This window comes from Psittacula echo (genome assembly GCF_963264785.1).
Source record: "Psittacula echo genome assembly, chromosome: 1".
Classification (NCBI taxonomy): Eukaryota; Metazoa; Chordata; class Aves; order Psittaciformes; family Psittacidae; genus Psittacula; species Psittacula echo.
This window is the reverse complement of record NC_137735.1, coordinates 306,989-330,440: the sequence shown is the minus strand read 5'-3', so window position 1 is coordinate 330,440 and position 23,452 is coordinate 306,989. Positions and strand designations below refer to the sequence as shown.

Sequence of the window (23,452 nt, the reverse complement as noted above, 5' to 3'; positions counted from 1 at the left end):
TGTGTGCCTGCCCGCGGCTGCCAGCACCCCCGAGAGACCCCCACAGCCCCGTGCTGGGGACAGGGGGACCGGAACCCTTGAGGTGCTGGGGGGGTACAGGGTGGTGCCAGGGGACACCCGGGGCATGGGGACACCCCGGGGCTCAAAGGCCGCAGGCTGGCGGCCAAGACCTCACTAAAGATGGCGGTGGCGCAGCCCTGGCGTGCCCTCACTAAAGATGGCGCCGGTTCCCGTTACCACCCCCCCGTGCCCTCACTCAAGATGGCGGCGCCCGTGGCGGCGTCACGGCGGGGCGGGGCGGGCGGAAGCGCGGGTGGGGTTTGCGCCGCCGGCAGCTCCCGTCCCGTCGCGTTGCGGTTCATCCCGTCCGGTCCATCCCGTCCCGGCGCCATGGACTGCTACACGGCCAACTGGAACCCGCTGGGCGAGGACACCTTCTACCGGTGAGGAGCGGCGGTCCGGGCCCGGTACCGGTACCGGCAGGGGCAGCCCCTCTCTGTCACTGGGGGATGCGGGGGGGTCCCAGGGATGCTGGGGGGTCTCAGAGCTCCCAAGGGCCTTGGGGATGCTGGGGCTGCCCCGCAGCTGGCATGGGGCAGCTGGGGGGGTCTCGGGGGGGGTCTGGAGCCTGCCTGGGAGGTCCCGGGGCTGCCCTGGAGGATCTTAGGGCTGATCCCAGCCTCGGAGGTGCCGGGGGGGGTGTCCCAGGGCCGGGTGGAGGTGGGCTCTGTCCCTACTCACCCATCCCTCAGTGTGCCTCCATCCATCCATCCATCATCCATCCATCCATCCATCCATCCATCCATTCACTCATCCATCCATCCCTCCATCCATCCCTCCATCCATCCCTCCATCCATCCATCCATCCCTCCATCCATCCCTCCATCCATCCCTCCATCCATCCATCCATCCCTCCATCCATCCATCCATCCCTCCATCCATCCATCCATCCATCCATGCATCCATCATCCATCCATCCATCCATTCACTCATCCATCCATCCATCATCCATCCATCCATCCATCCATCCATCCATCCATTCACTCATCCATCCATCCCTCCATCCATCCCTCCATCCATCCCTCCATCCATCCCTCCATCCATCCCTCCATCCCTCCATCCATCCCTCCATCCATCCATCCATCCATCCATCCATGCATCCATCATCCATCCATCCCTCCATCCATCCCTCCATCCATCCATCCATCCCTCCATCCATCCATCCCTCCATCCATCCATCCCTCCATCCCTCCATCCATCCATCCCTCCATCCATCCCTCCATCCATCCATCCATCCCTCCATCCCTCCATCCCTCCATCCCTCCCTCCGTCCATCCCTCCATCCCTCCCTCCCTCCCTCCATCCATCCATCCACCTGACGCCTGCAGGAAGTTCGAGCTCTACACCATGGAGTGGAACCTGAAGGAGGACCTGCGGGACTGCATGGTGGCGGCTGCCCCGTACGGGGGCCCCATAGGTGGGTCCAGCTCCCCCAGACCCCGCACTGGGACCTGTGGCCGGCTCTGCCCTGGCCCGGCCGCAGCGGGGTCGCAGCTCACAGGACCTGTCCCATCCTGCCCCAGCTCTGCTCAAGAACCACGCTCGGAAGGAGAAGGCCCCGGGCGCCCGCCCGCTGCTGGAGATCTTCTCGGCCTCGGGGCTGCTCCTGGCCAGCATCCCGGTGAGCAGGGCCCGCGCTGGGCCCCGGGGTGCTGGGAGCACGGGGCAGCCGCTGCCCCCTCGCACACCAGAGCCTGCAGCTCCCTGCCCGCGGGGGCCCAGGGCTGGGTGCCGCAGGGGTCACCTCTCGCTGTGCTCCTGGGCAGCTCCCCTGCTCTGCCGTGGAGGCTGGGTGCTGCCGCTGCGCCCCGGGCAGTGCGGGGTGCTGGCTCCCTGCGGCTCCTGCAGCCCTGAAGGCTGTGGAGGAGCTCTCGGACGTGGTGCAGGGAGGGAGCGAGGGGGAGAAGGAGGCTCCCAGGCTTGCGAGAAGAGGATGGGGTGGGAATATGAGCCATGGCGCTGCAGCATCCTCCTGTGCCATTGCCCAGGGCTGGAGTGGGCACAGCAATGGGGACATGGAGGGACGGGGGAAGCTGCCGGTGACCCCAGGGCCCTGCGGAGCCAAGGGGAATCCGACCTGTGGGCACCCAGGCCTGGCTCTTGGCCTCACGTGTGTGTCTCTGCCCTGCTCCCCCGCGTCCGCCGCAGTGGAAGAGCGGGCAGCTGGTGCAGCTGGGCTGGACGGCCAGCGAGGACCTGCTGTGCATCCAGGAGGACGGCACCGTGCTCATCTACAACCTCTTCTGCGAGTTCAAGCGCCACTTCAGCATGGGCAACGTGAGCGGGGCCGGGGGGGACGAGGGGTGCCCAGGGCTGGGGTTGTGGGAGCACAGGGGGGAGCCTGGGGCTGTCCCTGCACAAGGGATGAGCTGCATCTGTCCCCTTGTCACTGTTAAGGCACAGGCCAGCAGCGCTGGGCTTGCTCCTCTGGGCTGGTTCTGTGCCCAGCACCACGGTGCTGAGCCCCGCGTGTCTGCCCCGGCCCAGGAGGTGCTGCAGAACCACGTGCTGGAGGCCAAGGTGTTCCACAGCGAGTTCGGCACCGGCGTGGCCATTCTGACCGGCAGCCACCGCTTCTCCCTGGCCACCAACATCGAGGACCTGAAGCTGCGCAGGATGCCCGAGGTGCCCGGTGCGTCCCGGCCCCGGTCCCCAGCTCCGGCCGTGCCCAGGGGCCACGGCCCTGACGCTGGTGCCTGCAGGTCTGCAGAAGGCTCCATCCTGCTGGGCGGTGCTGTCCCAGGACAGGGTCACCATCGTGCTGCTGGCGGTGGGGCAGGACCTCTACCTCCTGGACAACACCTCCTGCTCCGTGGTGGTGAGCGGCCCTGGGGCATTGGCCCCAGCCTGGCCTGGGTCGAGCAGGGTGGGAAGGGAGCCCCACTGAGCCGTGCACAGCACCCCACAGCCCAGAGCGTGCCCCCAGCTTAACCCCCCCTACCCTTGCAGACCCCCCCTGGGATGAGCCCCTCGGCTGGTGCCTACCTGCAGATGGCCGTGTCCTTTAACCACCGGTGCCTCGCGCTCCTCACCGACACTGGTTACATCTGGATGGGGCTGGCGTCACTCAAGGTGAGCACACATCTGGATGGGCTGGTGTCACTGGGGAGAGCACACATCTGGATGGGCTGGTGTCACTGGGGAGAGCACACATCTGGATGGGGCTGGCCCCATTTAAGTTGAGCACACATCTGGATGGGGCTGGCCTCGCTGGAGGTGGGCACATCCTTCCCCTGTCACCAGACTTGGACATAACCTCAGCAAACAGTGATGGGTTAGAGACCGGCAGGACTTCATTGTGCAGCGGGTGCTGGGGGATGTCACCCACCCCCAGAAGAGGCCGTGCCCTCACGATAGACAAAACCATCATAATTCCATGAAATGCCCCCCGATTCCCAGTCCTCGTTGGTCACTTGGGCAGCTCAGGCGGTGACGCAGGCGCTGTGCCTTTGAGCAGGGCTCTCTGGGGTGGTTTGGGCATGAATCCCCTCGCTCATTCCATCCTTGATGGGAACGCATCAGTGCAGGACACTGGAATGTGTGCTTGGTGTTTTATACCCCCCTCCCCACCTCTGTGCCTCTGTCCCCCTTTTCCTGTCTCTTCCCCCCCGCTGGACTCCGTGATTCTCTGCTCCTAGGAGAAGCTCTGCGAGTTCCATTGCAGCATCCGCTCCCCCCCCAAGCAGATGGTTTGGTGAGCGCTGCCCCGGGCCGAACCCACCCTGAGGGTGCCCTGAGCCCTGCGCCCACCCCGGGGCATGTGGGAGCCTCCGGTGCCCCCCTCCAGGCCGGGGGGCTGAGCTGTGGGTCCCCATCAGGTGCATGCGGCCCCGGAGTCGGCAGCGCGCGGTGGTGGTGGCCTGGGACCGGCAGCTGATGGTGGCCGGGAGCTCCAGCGAGTGCATCCAGTATCCTTTGGGCAGAGGGAACAGCGGCGTGGCCAAAGGCCAGCACAGACTGGGGGTCACTGCGGGTCCTCCTGGCTAAGCACCACCTCTGTAGGGGACTCTGGTGTCCCCTCGGTGCCGGTGCACCCCAGGCTGCTCACAGGAGGTTGCCCTTGTTCCCCTGCCTGCGGTTCTGCCACAGGCTCCCCTGCCTGGCCCCGTACAGCAGCAAAGCCCCCTCCTGTGTGCCCTGAGCGGCCCCTTGTCCAAATCCCCTGCTGAGGGGGTCCTGCTCCTCCTGGCTCTGAGGTACCTGAGAGCAGCTCCAGTGCCTAAAGGGGCTGCAGGAAACCTGGAGAGGGGCTTGGGACAAGGGCCTGTAGGACCAGGCCAAGGGGAATGGCTTTAACCTGCCCGAGGGGAGACTGAGATGAGCTCTTAGGCAGAAGCTCTTCCCTGTGAGGGTGCTGAGGCGCTGGCACAGGGTGCCCAGAGAAGCTGTGGCTGCCCCATCCCTGGCAGTGTTCAAGGCCAGGTTGGACACAGGGGCTTGGAGCAAGCTCCTCCAGTGGAAGGGGTCCCTGCCCGGGGCAGGGGTTGGAGCTGGAGGAGCTTTAAGGTCCCTTCCAGCCCAGCCCCTGCCATGATTCTATGGCTGACATGGGGCAGAGGAACACAGCCTCTTGCTTCCTGTGAGCCCTTAGCAGGGAGCTCAGGTTTGTCCTGGATGAGGACTCCTACCTGGTGCCCGAGCTGGATGGGGTCCGGATCTTGTCCCGCAGCTCCCACGAGTTCCTGCAGGAGATCCCAGGTGGGCTGAGCCCGAGGCTCCCCTCCAGCCCCGACCCTGCCCCGTTCCGGGGCTCTGTGATGGTTTCAGCCCTGTCTCTGCAGAGGCCAGCCAGGAGATCTTCAGGATCGCCTCCATGGCGCCGGGGGCTCTGCTGCTGGAGGCGCAGAAGGAGTACGAGGTACGGCCGGCACCGGGGGGTGTCCCAGCCCCACAGCGATGGGGAGGGGAGCCCCGGGGGTCCCTGCGGGCTCCCAGAGCTCCCGTTCCCTGCAGAAGGAGAGCCAGAAGGCGGACGAGTACCTGCGGGAGATCAAGGACCAGCAGCTGCTCCCGGAGGCCGTGAGCCAGTGCATCGAGGCCGCGGGGCACGAGCACGAGCCCGACACCCAGAAGTCGCTGCTGAGGGTGAGCAAGGGTGAAGGCATCTCCCTCCCATGTGCCTGTGCCATGGCCCCATCCCTACATCCTTGTTCCCACAGGCAGCTTCCTTCGGGAAGTGCTTCCTTGACAAGTTCCCCCCGGAAAGCTTCGTGCGCATGTGCCAGGACCTGCGGGTGCTCAACGCCGTCCGGGACTACCAGATCGGCATCCCCCTCACCTTCACCCAGTATCCTCCATGGGCCCGAGCACGGCGTCACGCCGGGGGGTGCAGGATCCGGGGGGCTGTGCAGGGGCGTTGTGCAGGGGTGCTGCAGAAGGAAGGTGCTGCCTGCGCTTGGTGGTGGTTTGAGGTCAAAGACAGCCCTTGACCGTCCCCACAGATACAAGAGACTCACCATTGAGGTGCTGTTGGACAGGTGAGGGTCCCCAGAGCGGGGAATGACAGCCCTGAGCTGAGGCGGTGTCTTTCTACACCATGGTTCCCATCCCCATGGCTCCCATCCCATCCCCAGGGCTCCCCAACTCCATGGTCTCCATCCCTGTGGCTCCCCATCTCTGTGGTCCAATCCCTGTGTTCTCTATCTCTGGTTCCACATCCGCATGGCTCCCCATTTCCGTGGTCCCTATCCTGTGGTCTCTATCTCTGTGGTTCCCCATCCCTGTGGTCCCCATCCCTGTGGTCCCCATCTCTGTGGTCCCCATCCCCTTGGTTCTCCATCTCCATGGTCTCCATCCCTGTGGTTCCTCATCTCCATGGTCTCCATCCCTGTGGTTCCTCATCTCTGTGGTCCACATCCCTGTGTTCTCTGTCTCTGTGGTTCTCCATCCCCATGGCTCCCCATCTCCATGGTCCCTATCCCATGGTCTCTATCTCTGTGGTTCCCCATCTCCATGGTCCCCATGCCCGTGGTTCTCCATCTCCATGGTCTCCATCCCTGTGGGCCCCTATCCCCCTTGTTCCCCTGCTCTCCATGGCTCCCATCCCATCCCTGCCACCCCCATCCCTGTGACTCCCATCCCCCTGGTCCCCATCCCCCTGGGTTTAGGCTCTGAGCTCTCCAGGCCCCCCCTGAGCCTGCCCAACACCGCAGACCCCCCTTGCCCCCCAGGCTGGTGCTGCGGCGGCTCTACCCGCTGGCCATCCGCATGTGCGAGTACCTGCGCCTCTCCGAGATCCAGGGCGTGAGCCGCATCCTGGCGCACTGGGCCTGCTACAAGGTAAGGGGGGGTTCGGGGGGGGCTCTGCACCGGGGGGTGCTGGGGCCCATCCTGCTCCCCGCAGGTGCAGCAGAAGGACAAGTCAGACGAGGAGGTGGCCCAGGCCATCAACCACAAGCTGGGGGACACCCCCGGCATCTCCTACTCCGAGATCGCTGCCCGTGCCTACGACTGCGGCCGCACGGAGCTGGCCATCAAGGTGCTGGGCTGGGGGGGGGCACGGGGGGGGGCACGGCCATGGTTGGACACTGACCCCCCCCTCTGTGCCCGGCAGCTGCTGGAGTACGAGCCCCGCTCCGGGGAGCAGGTCCCGCTGCTGCTCAAGATGAAGAGGAGCAAACTGGCACTGAGCAAGGCCATCGAGAGCGGGGACACCGACCTGGGTGGGGGCAGCGGGGGGGGGGGTTTGATGGTTGTGGGGGTGGATTTGGGACGTGGGGGGGTTGAGAGCTGGTGGTGGGTTTGGGGGGGGGATGTAGGGGATGGAGAAGGGTTTGGGGGCCAGGGTTGGATTTGGGGGCTTGAGGGAGTTTGGAGGCCAGGGGGTGTTTGGGGTCTGGGGGGTCATTTGGGGTCTGGGGTGGGATTTGGGGGCCATGGGGGGGTTGGGGCCCCTCCTTTGTGGCTTTGCTCCCTGTGGGATGGGGTGGCCGGAGCTGCTGGGGCTGCCCCCCCAACACGGGGGGCACAGAGCCATGTGTCCCCCCCTTGCCCCCAGTCTACACCGTGGTGCTGCACCTCAAGAACGAGCTGAACCGCGGCACCTTCTTCATGACGCTGCAGAACCAGCCCGTGGCGCTGAGCCTGTACCGCCAGGTGAGGGGCTCCCACCCTGTGTGCCCCCCTGACCCCCTCCGGCTGCCCTGACCCCCCCATTGCCCGCAGTTCTGCAAGCACCAGGAGCGGGACACGCTGAAGGACCTCTACAACCAGGACGACAGCCACCAGGAGCTGGGCAACTTCCACGTCCACGCCAGCTACGGCGAGAAGGTCCCTGCTGGGAGCAGGAGGAGAGGGGAGGAAGGGGCTGGGGGGGTTCCTGCCTTGTGGATGCTGGGTGCTCACAAAGCGGGGGGCTCTGAGCATGGAAGGAGCTCCCCAGCTTGTACCCTGTGACCCTGGGGCTCTGCCGGCAGAGCCCATCGCGCCCTGTGCGTGCTGGGAGGTCAGGACCCAGCCCCCTGCCCAGCTCTGGGGGTCGTGGCTGTGCCCCCCGGGGCTCTGTGGGTGAAGGGGCCGCTGTGCTCTGTCCCCAGCGCATCGAGGGGCGCGTGGGGGCCCTGCAGAACGCCCTGGATGAGTTCTACAAAGCCAAGAACGAGTTCGCAGCCAAGGTGAGGGACGTGGGGCGCTGCCGGGGGCCCCGCGGGACCCTGCCCGTGGGGCAGAGCCGGGACAGGGCCCCTGCAAGCCCTGCTCTGTGCCCAGGCCACTGAGGAGCAGGTGAAGCTGCTGCGGCTCCAGCGGCACCTGCAGGAGGACCTGGACAAGCCCTACCTCGACCTCTCGCTGCACGACACCGTCTCCAACCTCATCCTGGACGGGCAGCACAAGCGCGCGGAGCAGCTCTACCGCGAGTTCAAGATCCCCGACAAGAGGTGGGGGTCCTGGGGGCAGCCCCAGGGCTGGAGCCCAGCGGTGGGGCTGGGTTTAACCGGTGTCCCCCAGGTACTGGTGGCTGAAGATCAGCGCCTTGGCCACCCGCGGCGACTGGGAGGAGATGGAGAAGTTCTCCAAGAGCAAGAAGTCGCCCATCGGGTACCTGGTGAGGGCTTCTCCTGCCTCCCTGCCCCATAGCGGCTGTGCCGTGGGGCTGGAGGGGCCGTCACCACCCTCCCATCCCCGTCCTCTCCTCTCCAGCCCTTTGTGGAGATCGCGGTCAAGCACCACAACCGCTACGAGGCCAAGAAGTACGCGCCCCGCGTGCCCCCCGAGCAGCGCGTCCGGGCCTTCGTCCTGGTGGGGTGCGTCTGCGGGGGGGTGCGGGGTGCTTGGGGGGCGGCTCGGGCGATGGGGGTGGCACCTTGGGGGCTGTGGGGCAGGGTTGGAACCCACTGGAGCAGTGGGGATGGGGATGACGCTGCTGCAGGGGGAGCAAGGGGTGGAGGAGACCCCCCCCCAGAACACAGGGGGTGTGGGGCTGGTGCCTCCAGGCTATGGGGACTGAGGGGCTGTGGGGCTGCCCCCCACCCTCCCCACAGCCCCCATCTCCCTCTCTCCCTGCAGGGACCTGGACCAGGCGGCCGATGCTGCCATTGAGCACAAGAACGAGACCGAGATGAACTTTGTCCTGTCCAAGTGCTCGGCCAGCACCGACGCTGCCGTGGCCGAGAAACTGAACCGGGCCCGGGCCCAGCTCCTCAAGAAGTGACCCCCAGTTGGGGGGGGGGGGGTCCTGCCCCTCTCATGCCCCTGGGGCCACTGCAGGCTGCTCCCATCCTGCCCCTCGCTGCAGGGAGCCCCGGGATGGGGCAGGAGGGGTCCGTGTCCCACAGCAGCGCTGAGGTCACCCTGGCAGCCTCCTGCTTGTGGTCACGGTGAGGCCAGGGTCCTCCTGCCTGGCTGTGGAATAGAGACCATGAGGGGTCCCCCCCTTCTCGCTGTGTGACCCCCTCCCTTCTTGTACAATAAAGGGGAGAGCTCGCAGGCCTGTCTCCTGCTGGCAAAGGAGGGGTCCCCCATGGGCACCCCCAGTGAGGGCCTGCAGGGTTGGAGGGGAGGGCTTTAAGGCACCCCCGTTGATGTGGCACAGGGGTGGGGAGGTCTGTGGGGCATTTGTGGGGGACACTGGGGTCTGGGGAGGGGTGCCAGGGTCCGGGAGCAGGCCCTGGGCTATCTGGAAGGTGGGATGTCCCCAATGAAGGTGGGATGTTCCCAGTGAAGGTGGGATGTTCCCAATGAAGGTGGGATGTTCCCAATGAAGGTGGGATGTTCCCAATGAAGGTGGGATGTCCCCAATGAAGGTGGGATGTTCCCAATGAAGGTGGGATGTTCCCAATGAAGGTGGGATGTCCCCAATGAAGGTGGGATGTTCCCAATGAAGGTGGGATGTCCCCAATGAAGGTGGGATGTCCCCAGTGAAGGTGGGATGTCCCCAGTGAAGGTGGGATGTTCCCAATGAAGGTGGGATGTCCCCAATGAAGGTGGGATGTTCCCAATGAAGGTGGGATGTCCCCAGTGAAGGTGGGATGTCCCCAATGAAGGTGGGATGTCCCCAATGAAGGTGGGATGTTCCCAATGAAGGTGGGATGTTCCCAATGAAGGTGGGATGTCCCCAGTGAAGGTGGGATGTCCCCAGTGAAGGTGGGATGTTCCCAATGAAGGTGGGATGTCCCCAATGAAGGTGGGATGTCCCCAGTGAAGGTGGGATGTCCCCAATGAAGGTGGGATGTTCCCAATGAAGGTGGGATGTCCCCAGTGAAGGTGGGATGTCCCCAGTGAAGGTGGGATGTCCCCAATGAAGGTGGGATGTCCCCAGTGAAGGTGGGATGTTCCCAATGAAGGTGGGATGTCCCCAATGAAGGTGGGATGTCCCCAATGAAGGTGGGATGTTCCCAATGAAGGTGGGATGTCCCCAGTGAAGGTGGGATGTCCCCAGTGAAGGTGGGATGTTCCCAATGAAGGTGGGATGTTCCCAATGAAGGTGGGATGTCCCCAATGAAGGTGGGATGTTCCCAATGAAGGTGGGATGTCCCCAATGAAGGTGGGATGTTCCCAATGAAGGTGGGATGTCCCCAATGAAGGTGGGATGTCCCCAAGAGACCCTGGAGGGACGAGGGGGGCGGTCTCTAGGACCCTGAGGCGCCTCTTTAGGGGTATGCTCCGCCCGCCCGCCAGGGGGCGCCGTAGGGCCTCGCCTCGCTCCCGCCCCCCTCTGGTCCGGCCATACCGGTACCGTACCGGTGCCGCGGTGCATTGTGGGACGGAGAAATGGCGGCGCTGGGAGCGGGACGGGCGGCGGCAGCGGTGAGCGCCGGGATCGGGCGGGGGGCGATGATCGGGACCTGGGGGGGTCGGTTTGGGGTCGGGGGGCTCAGTCCGGGCCGTGGGGTCAGTGCAGGCAGGGCCGGGGGTGGTTGGAGCCGGGGGGGTTCAGCCCGGCCCAAGGGGTCGGTCAGGGTCTGGCGGCCATTGGGGCCCTGCGGTGTCGGTGCCTCACCCCCCCTCTGCTTCTCCCCAGGGGCTCCTGCGCGCCCAGAGCCTCGGGGTGTGGAGGGGCCTCCACGTCCCCCCCGCGCTGCAGCAGATCCCGCAGGCCAAGGTGAGAGCGGGGCACGGGGGGGCTGCCGGGGGGCGTTCGTGTTCTGCTGCTGCAGCCGAAGCCGCTGCGGGAGGCTCGGGTTGGGGTGCGGCAGTGAAAGACCTGACCCCGCCGTGTCCATCCCCAGGGAGCTGGAGCTGCCTCCTGCGGGCTCATTAACGGGAATGACCCGGGGGGTAAACAGCGAAGGACACAGGGAGTAAACAGGGAATAACCCAGGGAGCAAACAGGGAATGACCCAGGGAGCAAACAGGGAATGACCCAGGGAGCAAACAGGGAATGACCCAGGGAGCAAACAGGGAATAACCCAGGGAGCAAACAGGGAACAGCACAGGGAATAACCCAGGGAATAAACAGGGAACAGCACAGGGAATAACCCAGGGAATAAACAGGGAACAGCACACGGAATAAACAAGGAATAACCCAGGGAGTAAACAGGGAATAGCACAGGGAAGAAACAGGGAATAACGCAAGGAGTAAACAGGGAAGAAACAGGGAATAACGCAGGGAATTTTGGGGTTCTTTTAGGGTCTAGATAAGCAAGGGCGAGCGGTGCAGTGCACGCATTGGGCAGACACGGGGGGCAGGAACAGGGCTGTTGGGGGGGGACGAGTTGTTCTCTATGGGGCAGGAGCAGCAGGGTGCTGGGTCGTGTCTGTCACAGCTGCTGACAGGCTCCTCGGAGGGGTTCTGGTGACATTTGAGAGGCCAAGGGGAAGGGCTCAGCCTGGGGCTGTTCTTTTGACCTTGAGGCCAGGCCTGTGCCAGGGTTCCCCCTGCAGATGCTCTTGTGCCTCTCACGCTGTCATTGCTGGTGGTAGCTGAGCTTTGTGCTCCAGAGCTCGACTCTGAGGCCCTAAAACTGAGCAGCGCAGGCTCTGCTCCTGCTTCGGCCCCCACAGTCACCCTTTGCTCGCGCTTGGTGTCACTGGGGTGCTGCTGGTTCACACCTTTCCTTGTCAGGTTAAGCGGTTGGGTGAGATTCTTGTCTCTGACTCCTTAATCCCAGAGACCAGGTCTGTGGAATCCCGTGTCCGGAGGCCAGCTGTTTGCTGGGAATTACAGGCTAAAGGAGGCGGGATCAGTAAGAGACTGTGTCAGACAGGAGGCAGCTGCAGCAGGGCAGCACCAGCCCCGGTTTGGGAGTAGAAAGGGTCTCAAAGCCTGGTTTTGTGCTCAGGACCAAGACAAAGCACGTTCAGCAGGAGCTGTGGGGTGATGGGAACAGGAGGCTCGCACAGGGGGGCTCAGGTCACAGGGACAGGAGGAGGCAATGGGGGACACTCGAGAGCACAGCACTGGTGGCTGCCAGACGGGAGGGCCTGAGCTCTGCAGCGGGAGCTGACACCTGGGAATGCTGCAGGAAAAGGTCTCCGTGGTGGTGTTGGATCACTGGGGGGCTGCGTGGTGGGCTCGGCTCCCGGGGCTGGAGGTCACTGCTGGTGCTGCAGCGGGGCTGTGTCAGCAGGAGCTGTGCTGTGGGGCAGCTGCTCTTCACTGTGTGTGACCCCCCCATCGCTGCCTATGGACCCAGCCCTGCCCTGGGGCAGCAGCGGGTCCCAGCCTGGTTTGCTCTCCCTGCAGTCAGACCATGCCAAGGCCGAGGGCACGTTCCAGGTGACGATGCTGCCGGGCGATGGGGTGGGCCCCGAGCTCATGCACGCAGTCAAGGAGGTGTTCAAGGTAAAGCCCTGCCCTCAGCTCAGTCTCCCCTCTGGCAGGTTAAAGCCGTTCCCCTTGGCCTGTCCCTACAGGCCCTTGTCCCAAGCCCCTCTCCAGGTTTCCTGCAGCCCCTTTAGGCACTGGAGCTGCTCTCAGGTCTCCCCTTCAGGAGCCTTCTCTTGTCCAGGCTGCCCCAGCCCAGCTCTCTCAGCCTGGCTCCAGAGCAGAGCTGCTCCAGCCCTCGCAGCATCCCCATGGCCTCCTCTGGACTGCCTCCAGCCCGTGCCAGCTCAAGTGGGGCCCCCAAGGCTCCAGTTCCCCCAGTTACGGTGAGGAACAGGAGTCTGGGGTTAGAGGTGACAAAGCCCCACTGCTCAGTGGCACTGAAGTGTCCCAGGGCTCCCGGTTCAGCATCTCCTGCCCCACGACCCTCTCCTCCCAGAGCAGACCCTGTGGCCAGTTCAGGGCTTCCCATCCCATCACCTGAGGCCCCAGCAGCAGTGTCCCTGTGGGAGGTGGCTGCAGGTCCCTGCTGTGTCCCTGGGCACTGGCTCCTGTCCTCGTGTCTCCTCCCAGGCCGCCAATGTCCCGGTGGTGTTTGATGAGCACCACCTGAGCGAGGTGCAGAACATGGCCTCAGAGGAGAAGCTGGATGAGGTCGTCGACTCCATGAAGGAGAGCAAAGTGGCGATCATAGGTGAGGATGGGCAGGGGGGCCCTGCCTGTGCCCTGCCTGCGCTCCGCACCCTGCCTGCGCTCCGCACCCTGCCTGCGCTCCGCACTCTGCCTGCACCCAGCACCCTGGCTGCACCCAGCACCCTGCCTGCGCTCCGCACTCTGCCTGCACCCAGCACCCTGCCTGCGCTCCGCACTCTGCCTGCACCCAGCACCCTGCCTGCACCCAGCACCCTGCCTGCACCCAGCACTCTGCCTGCTCCCTGCCTGGCAAACACCACTTTCAGGGGGTGGGAATTGCCATGGTCAGGCCTTAGGGAGGGAAGCGTGCTGGCTCTGGTTTGCTCCATGCTCTGGGCTCTCACTCCTGTTGTCCCACAGGGAAGATCCACACCCCCATGGAGTACAAGGGAGAGCTGGCGTCCTATGACATGAGGCTCAGGTGAGCTCCAGGGCTGCAGAGCCATCCTGCTGGGTCCTGGTGCTGAGCTGAGGGAGCGAGGCTGGGCCAGTGGGGAGCCCTTGTGTTACTGGGAAGGGGAAATCCCAGGGGATTGTCTGGGCAGGACCTGCCTCAGCTCAGCATGGTTCTGCTGGGTAGAAGGTTGAGGGATGGATGGATGGATGGATGATGGATGGATGGATGGGTGGAGGGATGGATGATGGATGGATGAATGGATGGATGGATGGATGGATGGAGGGATGGATGATGGATGGATGGATGGATGGATGATGGATGATGGATGGATGGATGATGGATGGATGGATGGATGGATGATGGATGGATGGATGGATGGATGATGGATGGATGAATGGATGGATGGATGGATGAAGGGATGGATGATGGATGGATGGATGGATGATGGATGGATGGATGGATGATGGATGGATGGATGGATGATGGATGGATGAATGGATGGATGGATGATGGATGGATGGATGGAGGGATGGATGGATGGATGGATGATGGATGGATGGATGATGGATGGATGGATGGATGATGGATGGATGGATGATGGATGGATGGATGGATGATGGATGGATGGATGGATGATGGATGGATGGATGGATGATGGATGGATGAAGGGATGGATGGATGGATGAAGGGATGGATGATGGATGGATGGATGGATGATGGATGGATGGATGGATGGATGATGGATGAATGGATGGATGGATGGATGGACGGATGGATGGATGGACGGATGGATGGATGGACGGATGGATGATGGATGGATGGATGGATGGATGGATGAATGGATGATGGATGGATCAATCCAGCCTTCCACTACCTAAAGTAACCAGGAGAGGGCCTTTGGACAAGGGCTGTAGGGATGGGATGAGGAGTTTGGGCTTCCAACTGGAAGAGGGGAGAGTTGGATGAGACACAAGGAAGTTCTTCACTATGAGAGTGCTGGGACACTGGAAGGGGTGACCCAGGGAAGCTGTCCCCCCCCCTCAGGCGCAAGCTGGATCTCTTTGCCAACGTCGTGCACGTGAAGAGCCTGCCCGGGTACCAGACACGCCACAACAACCTGGACCTGGTCATCATCCGGGAGCAGACGGAGGGCGAGTACAGCTCCCTGGAGCACGAGGTACAGGAACCCCAGCATGGGGGGCACTGCCTGGGGTCACTGCTGCCCTGCGGGGGGCACAGGGACCTGCCTGTGAGGGTGGTGGCACCAGAGCAGCTGGGCTGCCCCATCCCTGGCAGTGCTCAAGGCCAGGTTGGACACAGGGGCTTGGAGCAAGCTGCTCCAGTGGAAGGGGTCCCTGCCTGTGGCAGGGGTTGGAGCTGGAGGAGCTTTAAGGTCCCTTCCAACCCAAACCATCCCATGGATCCGTGGGTGACTTCCCTCACTGCTGGGACCTTGTTCTCCCTTTCCCCACCAGAGCTGAGGTTCAGGGCAGGGCGGCAGCGCTGCACCCAGAGCAGTGATGGGTTAGGGGAGCACTTGGGGATGTGGCTGCCGTGACCCAGCGGGGCTGGGTGCGGGGGGGCACAGGACAGGGGCACACGGAGGAGGCTCCGCGCTCACCGTGCCCTCCCCTGCAGAGCGTGAGGGGCGTCATCGAGTGCCTGAAGATCATCACCCGCGCCAAGTCCCAGCGCATCGCCAAGTTCGCCTTCGACTACGCCACCAAGAAAGGGCGCTCCAAGGTGACGGCCGTGCACAAGGCCAACATCATGTGAGTGCTTCCATGGGAATGGCCTTATCCGTGCTCCCAGCGCTGGGACAGCTGCACCCGGAGCTGTCAGCTGACCCACAGGGCGGCTCCGCCATTCCAGCATGGAAAACCGATCCCCCCTTGCTCCCTGGTTCCATCCCTGGGGCTGTGGGTGCTGGGGGGCTGCTGCCCCGCTGCGGTGGGATGCGGGTGCTGCAGCCCCGGTGCTGTCCCCCCGCAGGAAGTTGGGCGATGGCCTCTTCCTGCAGTGCTGCAAGGAGGTGGCCGAGCTGTACCCCAAGATCAAGTTTGACACCATCATCATCGACAACTGCTGCATGCAGGTGAGGGGCAGGGGCGGTTGCAGCTCTGTCTCCGCTGCACTTACCCTGCCTGGTGCACCCAGGCTCTGGAGCTGCTGCAGTCGGGCTCCCTGTGCTGCACTTGGCCATGGCCTGGGGGTGGTTTTGGGTTCTGCTGCTCCGGCAGTGCAGGGATGGGAGCAGCAGGGGCAGGAGCTCGGCAGGATCCTGGGGCAGGATCTGGGCCCATCCCGCCCCGAGGGCTCCCCCATGTCCCCGTGCCCGTTGCTCCCGCAGCTGGTGCAGAACCCGTACCAGTTCGACGTCCTGGTCATGCCCAACCTCTACGGCAACATCGTGGACAACCTGGCTGCGGGGCTGGTGGGCGGCGCCGGCGTCGTGCCCGGCGAGAGCTACAGCGCCGAGTACGCCGTGTTCGAGATGGTGAGGCCGCGGCAACGGGGGGCTCTTGGCTATGGGGGGGTCAGGAGGGTCCCTCACCGTGGCTTCCGTCCGCAGGGCGCCCGGCACCCGTTTGCCCAGGCCGTGGGCAGGAACATCGCCAACCCCACCGCGATGCTGCTGTCGGCCACCAACATGCTGCGGCACCTCAAGTGCGTATGGGGGGCACTGCGGGGGCTGTGGGGGGAGCAGCGGGGCAGCAGCAGGACTGACCCCGGCTCCCCGCTCTCCCCAGCCTGGAATTCCACTCCAACCTGATCTCGGATGCCGTGAAGAAGGTGATCAAAGGCGGCAAAGTGAGTGCTGGGCTCGGGGTGCGGGCGGCCATGGAGTGAGGCTGGAATCGCTCCCGCTCAGACATCCGTGTCCCTGTCCCTGTCCCCCTGTCCCTGGGTCCCTGTCCGTGGGTCCATGTCCCTGTGTCCGCATCTCTGTATCCATGTCCTTGTGTCCCTGTCCCTGGGTCCCTGTCCGTGGGTCCGTGTCCTTGTGTCCCTGTCCGTGGGTCGCTGTCCGTGGGTCCCTGTCCGTGGGTCCGTGTCCCTGGGTCCCTGTCCATGGGTCCGTGTCCCTGTGTCCACATCTCTGTGTCCACGTCCTTGTGTCCCTGTCCCTGTGTCCGTGTCCCTGTCGCTTGGCTCTGTGGCGCAGGCAGGGCCGGGTGCTCAGGGGAAGCTGCTCCTCTCCTCCCCTCTCCTCCCCTCTCCCCCCACTCCCCCCATTCACCGTCCCATTTCCCGTTGGATTCCAGGTTCGGACGCGGGACCTGGGCGGTTACTCCACAACTTCCGACTTCGTCAAGTCTGTGATTGACAGCCTGCACCCCCACTATGGTGCATAGGAGCTCCCCCCTGCCCCCCCCGGACCCACTGCCCCCACAGCAGCACCCCACAGCGCATCCCAGCCCCTGTCCTGCACAGCTCCTCCTGCCCACGGCCCCTGTGCCCCCCAGCCGGGGCGGGGGCAGCTTCCCTCTGCTGTGGGGCTGCTGGGGTGAGGGGCAGCAGCCCAGGTTCACAGGGACCACCCCAACCTCAAAGGGACCCCCCAGGGACCACCCAAGGACCGTGCTTGCTGTGGGCACCTCCTCCTGCCTGCAGCAGCCTCAGCCCTGACTGGGACCAGGGGGCAGAGAGCGAGGTCCCCCCAATTCCAGCACATTCCCATGGGAGCCAGGGAGGGAAGGGGCTGCCCTGTCCACCCCAGCCCGCTCTGGGGCTGGTTCCTGAGCTGGGGTTTGCCTGGGAGCAGCCCCCAACACTGGAGCATCCCCATGAGCTGCAGATTCCCCCATGGAGCCAAGGGTCAGGAGCCAGTGTGCCCCGCATGGGGCAGTGGGACCATGGTGGCTGAGCCCTGCACGTGCGTGTGTCCATGTGTATAACGTGTTTGTGTGTGGAAGAGCATCCGGGCTGTGCGCTTGCTGCTGTGTACTCGTGTCCGCAAATAAAGGGTCCAAAGCTTCCCCCAGCTCTGCCTGCGGCTGCTGCTCCCCAAGGCCAGGGGTGGTTGGGGGGCAGCAGTGGGGCTGGCAGCAGGCACAGGGGGCTCAGCGCAGCAGAGCCCTCACTGGGCCCTTGAACCTGCTGGGGCCGTGAGAGCAGGGAATGGCCCCGACCTCCACACCAGCCGCCCCCAGCCCCTCAGAACCCACCCTGGAGCAGGGCCTGGGGCACCCCATGGGGCTGAGGCCCCCGTGCATGTGCCAGCCCCCAGCCCCTGCTGGGTACCCCAAAGCAGCTGCCACGGGGCCGGGTGCCCCTTGAGCTCCCTCCCCACAGGCCCCCTAACGCTGCCCTCTCCTTGCAGGTGCGCACAGCGGACATGGGCGGCTACGCCACGTCCCACGATTTCACCCAAGCCGTGATCGGGGCCCTGGACGCATAGGGGCTGCCCCCCCCCGATCCCGTGCCCACATCCTCTGTTGTTATTTATGGTTTCCCTCCAATAAACGGGGACTCTGCAGCACCAGGGGTGGCCCCGTCCTTGCCCGGGGATGCTGGGGCTCTGTGGGGTCAGCACCGTCACCCCCAGCCCCACGCCACCACCACAAAGAGCGTCACCAACCACGGCAGCACTTTACTGAGGAGCTCCTGCCCCCAGCCCCCCGTGGGGACAGGGCCGGGCCCCACACACAGCCCGGGACCCCCCAGAACGGGGCTACAGGGCCCGGAGGGGTCAATGCCACGTGCAGCACCGCAGCCCCACAGCACACATGGGGCCAGGACGCGGTAACGGCAGCCCCGGGTGCCCCGCACCGACCTCCAGCCAGTCCAAGTGTCCAAGCACTGGGCCCAACACCCTCAGTCCTCCTCATCCCGCGCCACCTTCTTCTTCTTCTTCCTCTTCCTCTTCTCCTCCTCCTCCTCAGGCTCAGCCTCGGCCGTTGCTTTCCTCTTCTTCTTGGGCACTGTCTCGGCCTCCTCCTCCTCCTCCAGCCCGTTCTGCTCCGGCTCCGATTCTGCCTCCTCCTGCTCCTGCTTCTTCTTCTTCCTCTTCTTCTTGGGCTCCGTGGCGTTTTCCTGCAAGAGCCACAGGGTCAGGAGGAACCGGAGCCGTGTCCATCCCCATTCCCTTCCCCATGCCCATCCCTGACCCCATCCCGCTCCTCCTGCCCGCACCTCGGGCTCTCGCACCGAGTTCTCCTCCAGCTCCTCCTGTGCTGCCGCCGCCAGCGCCTCCAAGCGCCGCTTCTCCCGCTTCTTCCTCTTCTTCTCCTTCTTCTCCTGCTTCCTCTTCACCTCGGCCACCACCTCACCCGCCTGGGGGGGGCGGGAGGAGAGGGATCAGCCCCAGCTTGGCCCCGCGCCCCCAGCCCGGAACCCGGCCCCGCTGCCGGATCAGCCTCATTAAATCAGTCTTTTCCCTCCACGGGCGGTCAGGCCATGGCTTCACATCACACCCAGCAGCGGGGCCCCACCGCAGCCTCACCTGCCCAGGGCCTCACCTCCACCACGGCCTCCTTCATCACGTCCAGGTTCTTGCGCGGGGGCTCCCCGGTCTCGTAGAAGGCCAAGCGCTCCTCGACCTGCTCCCGCAGCTTGTCCCCGAACACGCTGGTGGGGACCTCTGTGGGGACACACGGGGGGGGCTCAGCACCGGCGGCCGCCGCGCTCCGCTCAGCCCCAGAGCTGTCACCATTCACGGGGTGAGATGCTGCTGACGAAAAACGCTGCCATCACGGCAGAGGCGGCGGCGCCGCGGCCCCACCTGAGAAGCAGTCGATGCGCGAGGCCAGGGTGCACTTGTTGGCCAGGTACCGCGAGATGCGGCCCTTGTTCTTGGCGGCCGCGCGCCCGATGAACGTCGAGTGGAAAATGAGCCCGTACTTGGGGGTGTTCCCGCGCGTCTTCAGCGCCCTGCAACCGGCGGAGCCGTCGGAAGCAGCCCCCATTGCCCCCCCCCCCCAGTGCCCCCGGGGGTCGCTCAGACACCGGCACCGGTTGCTCAGCCGGGAGCAGGCCCCGTCACAGCCGGTGCCCGGCAGCGCCATCACCGCGACCGCCCGCAGCGGTACCTGAACAGCGCCTTCTCGGCGCCCAGGATCTGCACGGTGGAGGCCGGGTACTTGGCCAGGTTGGTGAGGCTGCCGGCGTGCGAGATGAGGCGCGCGCCCACCTGCAGCAGGGACAGCGAGGACGGGATTGGGGCTGCGGTGCCACAGGAGCCCGGCGCGGGCCCGGACACAGCCCCAGGCCCGGATCAGCAGCTCAGGTGTCAGCAGCACAGCTCAGGGGATTGACAGATGCACTCAGACATCACGTCCGTGGCCCCGGTCACAGGGGTGCATGCAGGGGGTTGGGGATCACGCTCACCACCTCCCCGATGAGCGCCGAGAGGCTGGGCGCCACTTGGCTCATCTTGGAGCGCAGGTACTCCTGCAGCCCCCGGCGGTACTCGGACAGCGAGATGACGCGGCTGGAGAAGCTCTCGATGTTGATGAGGTCCAGGGGGGAGATGTCCATCCCTGCGGGGACACGGAGGGGTCAGAGGGGCCAACGGGGACACCAGAGCTCTCCCAATGGAGCCACCACCCCCCATGCTCACCCATGGAGGAGCGGGAGGCGTCCAGGATGGCCTGAGCCTTGGCACCGTCCATGACGATCTCCTCCAGCCCCTCCAGGCTCTCCTCGCTCAGCTCCCGCCGGTTCCCGATGAACTTGGCCACCCGGCAGTACATGGAGTTCTCCGGGACAATCTTGATGAGCTCAGGGAAGTGGTACCCATACCACTCGCTGTGGGGACGGTGATGGGGACAGTCACGGATACAGGGATGGGAATGGGGACAGTTACGGATACAAGTAGGGGATGGGGACAGTTACGGATACAGAGACAGGACGGTGACGGGGACAGTTATGGATACAGGGACAGGACAGTGATGGGAACAGTTACGGATACAGGCAGAGGATGGCGACAGTTACGGATACTGGGACACGACAGCAACGAAAACAGTTACGGATACACGCAGAGGACGGTGATGGGACAGTTATGGATACATAGACAAAACAGTGATGGGCACAGTTACAAATACAGGGACAGGATACTGATGGGGACAGCTATGGATACAGGCACAGGACAGTGATGCAGACAGTTATGGATACAAGCACAGGATGGTGATGGGAACAGCTACGGATAGAGAGACAAGACAGGGACAGGGACAATTACAGATACAAGGACAAGACGGGGATGGGGACAGTTACGGTTACAGGGAAAGGATGGGGACAGGAACAGTTACGGATAGAGAGACAAGACCGGGACACGGACAATTACAGATACAAAGACAGAACGGGAACAGGGACAGTTACGGATACATGGACGCGATGGTGATGGGAACAGTTACAGATACAGGGACAGGATGGTGATGGGGATGGTGTCAGTGCCATCACCCAGCCCCGTGCTCCACGTGTGCCCCCCCGGGCACGCTCCAGCTGCAGCACCACAGCCACAACCGGTTGCCCCAGGGTCACTGCTCTCCCTCCCCGTCCTGTACAGGCAGCCGGAGGGGCAGCGACCTGTGGTAAGCGTGGGGAGAGGCACCTGCAGCACCCACCGCAGCCCTGGCCGGGGGCCACGCTCACCGCACGCGCATGGAGAAGGTGTTGATGTCCTTGTCGAGCTGGTCCAGCAGGCTGATGGACTGGATGATCATATTGTCCACGCGGTTCACGTTGAACTTCACCTTGGCGCGGGAGTAGCTGTGCCCCAGCCCCAGCTGCGCTTTGGAGGCCGATTGGGCCGTGAGCCCCTTCACCAGCGCGTGGAAGTGCAGCCGGATCCCTGCGGGGACGCGGGGTCACCGACGCCGCCGTCACCTCCCCGGCCCCGCTGCGCGCCCCCCGGCCCCGGCCCCACGCACCACGCAGCAGCTCGGCCACGACGCCGCCGGTCTGGCACTGGTAGCCCAGCTCCTCCAGGATGGCGGCCCCGAGCTTGGCGTCCGCCACCCCCAGCAGCGCCTTCTTCTTCTTGGCCGGCATCGAGGTCTCCAGCAGCAGCCGCAGGTCCTCGTGGAGGAGCCCTGGGGGGGGGGGGGCACAGCGGGGGTCAGCGGGGCCCAGCTCCCCCGGTGCGGGGCGGGAGGGGGCTCCCCGCGGTGCTCACCCTCGGACACGGCGTTCATGTTCTCCAGCGCGCTCTGCGCCGACTTGAACGGGGAGAAGGCCGCGAGCTTCACCACGTTGTGGAACTTGCCCAGGGTCTGCGCGCTCTCCTCCACCTGCGCGGCCCGGTCAGAGCCCGGCGGGAACAGCGCCCCCCGGGCACGGGGCGGCGCCAGGGACCGGCACCGGGGAACGGCGGCACCGGGGTGCGACCCCCGCGATTCCATCCTCGCAAACCCGCCCCCCCCCCCGGACTGAGCCTCCCCGGGAACGGATCATCCCCTACCCGGGTACCGGATGCCCCCCCCCCCGGCACGGGATCAGGCCCCAGCCCCGGTACCTGCGGCAGCAACATGCTGATCTCCTCCACCTCCCGCACGGCGAACAGCGCGTACCCGGCCGCGTGCTCGAACAGGACGTGCAGCAGCACCTGCACCGGTACCGGCGGTCACCCGGGCACCCCCCGGCCCATCCCCGCTCCCCGCGGCCCCAGCCCCGGCCCGATGCGGGCGGATGCGCGGGGCCCGGCCCGCCGGCACTCACCATCTTGCCGCTGCCGCCGCCGCAGCCGCCGCCCGGAAGTGGCAGCTCCCCCGCCGGAACTCCGCCTCACCCAATCAGTGCCCGCCCCTCCGCTCCTCCCGCCAATCAGCGCGGGGTGCCCCCTCCGACCCCTCCCCCAGCCGATCAAACAGAGGCCGGGGCGATCCCGCCTCCCTTTGACTTCTCCACCAATCACACCCAGGAAGCGCCGCTCCCTCCCGCCCCTTCCTGCCCCGCGGCCAATGAGCGCCGCCCGAGCGGCTCCCGCGCTGCGGTAACCACGCCCCCTGCGGACGCACGTGGCGGGACCCGGCGTCCCCTCCGATGTCGTTCCCCGCTCCAGGTGTTCCCCCCGCCGTGCCCTCCCCACCCCCGTTCCCGGAGGCGCGAGGCCGCGGCAGGTCCAGGGCAGCTTTATTGGAGATCGCGAGTGCCGGGGGGGGTCCGGGGGCTCCGTTCCCCGGTGCAGCGCGGGGGGGTCCCGTAGTGTCTGCACGGAGCGGGGGGACCTGGGGGTCACTGAGCGGGGCGCGGGGTCCCGGTTCAGGAGCCGAGGCGGCTGCGCAGCTCCTGCAGCAGCTCTGGGGTGAGCAGCAGCCGGTGCGCCCGGCCCTGCCCCGCCGGCCCGGGGAAGGTCACTTTGCCGTAGTAGGCGAGGCCCTGCTCCTGCTCCTGCTTGGCCTGCGGGGCAGAGCAGCGCTGGGGGCCTGCGGGGCCGGGGGGGCCTCACCTGCCCCCCGCAGCCTGGATCCCCCCATGGGGACGGGGCCGGGAGCTCACCTTGAGGAAGGCCGGGGACGGGAAGAGGCCGAAGCTGCTCTGGGCGCTGGCCCCCGGCTGCTGCTGCACCACCTCCCGCAGGGTGTCAGCCTGGGGGCACGGCAGGGTCAGCCCTGGCCTGGCCCACCCCGGCTCCTGCGCTGCACGCAGGATGCCTGCCCCATAGGGACCCTCACCCGACCCACAGGGACCCTCATCTAACCCATGGATACCAACACCTGACCCACAGAGCCCTTCATGTGCTCCACAGAGCTCCTTGGCCACCCCACGGAGGCCCCTGCCTGCCTCATAGAGCCCCTTGCCCCTCCACATGGCCACTTGCCCACCCACAGGGACCATCACCCACCCCACAGAGTCCCCATCCTGTGCCCCCCCGGTCCCTCCTCACCTTGAGGGTGTCGATGGCGTTGCTGAGGGCGCAGAGCCGGGCCGTGTGCTCCAGCAGCCGCGCCGCCGAGCTCCGCGCTGCGGGACCGGGTGTGAGCGGGGCCGGGGCAGCCCCGAGGAGGAGGGAGGTGCCTCCTGCCCGGAGCTCCCGTCCAGCCACGCACCGGCACCGGCAGAGCACTGACACAGGCAGAGCACCAGCACCAGTGCCTGTCACCAGGGGAGGGGTTTGGGGCCTCCCGGCAGGGATGAGGCTGAGCCACAGTGGCCCC

The 23,452-nt window shown here is 65.4% G+C and overlaps 4 protein-coding genes across 10 annotated transcripts in view; 2 read left to right on the top strand and 2 right to left on the bottom strand.

Annotated features, from left to right (window-relative positions):
• Window positions 1-292: 292 nt before the first annotated feature.
• Window positions 293-8,944, top strand: VPS16 (VPS16 core subunit of CORVET and HOPS complexes). 2 transcript variants are annotated; one of them, XM_080631107.1, is made up of 24 exons: window positions 293-443; window positions 1,389-1,477; window positions 1,584-1,681; window positions 2,209-2,337; window positions 2,548-2,692; window positions 2,763-2,878; window positions 3,010-3,132; window positions 3,699-3,754; window positions 3,879-3,968; window positions 4,664-4,758; window positions 4,842-4,918; window positions 5,014-5,145; window positions 5,220-5,347; window positions 5,502-5,537; window positions 6,231-6,339; window positions 6,404-6,538; window positions 6,614-6,722; window positions 7,058-7,155; window positions 7,225-7,329; window positions 7,596-7,673; window positions 7,768-7,937; window positions 8,008-8,104; window positions 8,200-8,303; window positions 8,566-8,944. In XM_080631107.1, exons 1-24 carry the CDS (start codon window positions 391-393, stop codon window positions 8,708-8,710), a joined length of 2,517 nt encoding a protein of 838 aa, XP_080487233.1. In that variant the 5' UTR covers window positions 293-390; the 3' UTR covers window positions 8,711-8,944. The 2 variants fall into 2 exon arrangements, with proteins under 2 accessions (XP_080487233.1, XP_080487234.1); XM_080631108.1 differs by having other exon boundaries at window positions 324-443; window positions 1,393-1,477.
• Window positions 8,945-10,231: 1,287 nt separating this feature from the next.
• On the top strand, window positions 10,232-17,838 carry IDH3B (isocitrate dehydrogenase (NAD(+)) 3 non-catalytic subunit beta). 2 transcript variants are annotated; one of them, XM_080616311.1, is made up of 12 exons: window positions 10,232-10,305; window positions 10,520-10,600; window positions 12,185-12,283; window positions 12,839-12,959; window positions 13,319-13,379; window positions 14,400-14,532; window positions 14,994-15,127; window positions 15,348-15,450; window positions 15,706-15,852; window positions 15,928-16,022; window positions 16,106-16,166; window positions 17,680-17,838. In XM_080616311.1, the coding sequence occupies exons 1-12, from the start codon at window positions 10,270-10,272 to the stop codon at window positions 17,755-17,757; spliced, it is 1,149 nt and encodes a 382-aa protein (XP_080472437.1). In that variant the 5' UTR covers window positions 10,232-10,269; the 3' UTR covers window positions 17,758-17,838. The 2 variants fall into 2 exon arrangements, with proteins under 2 accessions (XP_080472437.1, XP_080472436.1); XM_080616310.1 differs by lacking the exon at window positions 17,680-17,838 and adding an exon at window positions 16,622-17,664.
• Window positions 17,839-18,038: 200 nt separating this feature from the next.
• NOP56 (NOP56 ribonucleoprotein) lies at window positions 18,039-22,079 on the bottom strand. The gene is made up of 12 exons (XM_080616300.1): window positions 22,014-22,079; window positions 21,811-21,900; window positions 21,472-21,586; window positions 21,227-21,388; window positions 20,949-21,147; window positions 19,918-20,105; window positions 19,686-19,837; window positions 19,388-19,488; window positions 19,081-19,229; window positions 18,818-18,939; window positions 18,492-18,632; window positions 18,039-18,392 (listed from the first exon to the last, which is right to left on the bottom strand). Exons 1-12 carry the CDS (start codon window positions 22,014-22,016, stop codon window positions 18,174-18,176), a joined length of 1,641 nt encoding a protein of 546 aa, XP_080472426.1. The 5' UTR covers window positions 22,017-22,079; the 3' UTR covers window positions 18,039-18,173.
• A 337-nt stretch (window positions 22,080-22,416) lies between these two features.
• The window catches only part of DCTN1 (dynactin subunit 1), a 39,989-nt gene continuing 38,953 nt past the window's right edge, over window positions 22,417-23,452 (bottom strand). For 4 of the 5 annotated variants that reach the window (XM_080635103.1, XM_080635104.1, XM_080635105.1 and 1 more), the window contains 3 exons: window positions 23,182-23,258; window positions 22,794-22,883; window positions 22,417-22,694 (listed from right to left, as the gene is read on the bottom strand). In XM_080635103.1, the coding sequence (XP_080491229.1) occupies window positions 22,557-22,694; window positions 22,794-22,883; window positions 23,182-23,258 (305 nt within the window). In that variant the 3' untranslated portion in view covers window positions 22,417-22,556. The remainder of the gene's footprint in view (window positions 22,695-22,793; window positions 22,884-23,181; window positions 23,259-23,452) is intronic. The other variant, XR_013958544.1, reaches the window with a different exon arrangement.

Coding starts and splice junctions, on each gene's coding strand:
- VPS16 (XM_080631107.1), top strand. CDS start 391: ATGGACTGCTACACGGCCAACTGGAACCCGCTGGGCGAGGACACCTTC. Junction 3,969..4,663: donor AGCTCCAGCGAGTGCATCCA/GTATCCTTTGGG, acceptor CAGGGAGCTCAG/GTTTGTCCTGGATGAGGACT. Junction 5,538..6,230: donor ATTGAGGTGCTGTTGGACAG/GTGAGGGTCCCC, acceptor CTTGCCCCCCAG/GCTGGTGCTGCGGCGGCTCT.
- IDH3B (XM_080616310.1), top strand. CDS start 10,270: ATGGCGGCGCTGGGAGCGGGACGGGCGGCGGCAGCG. Junction 12,960..13,318: donor GAGCAAAGTGGCGATCATAG/GTGAGGATGGGC, acceptor GTTGTCCCACAG/GGAAGATCCACACCCCCATG. Junction 15,128..15,347: donor GTGCACAAGGCCAACATCAT/GTGAGTGCTTCC, acceptor GTCCCCCCGCAG/GAAGTTGGGCGATGGCCTCT.
- NOP56 (XM_080616300.1), bottom strand. Junction 21,587..21,810: donor TCAGCATGTTGCTGCCGCAG/GTACCGGGGCTG, acceptor CGGGCCGCGCAG/GTGGAGGAGAGCGCGCAGAC. Junction 18,393..18,491: donor ACTCGGTGCGAGAGCCCGAG/GTGCGGGCAGGA, acceptor TGGCTCTTGCAG/GAAAACGCCACGGAGCCCAA.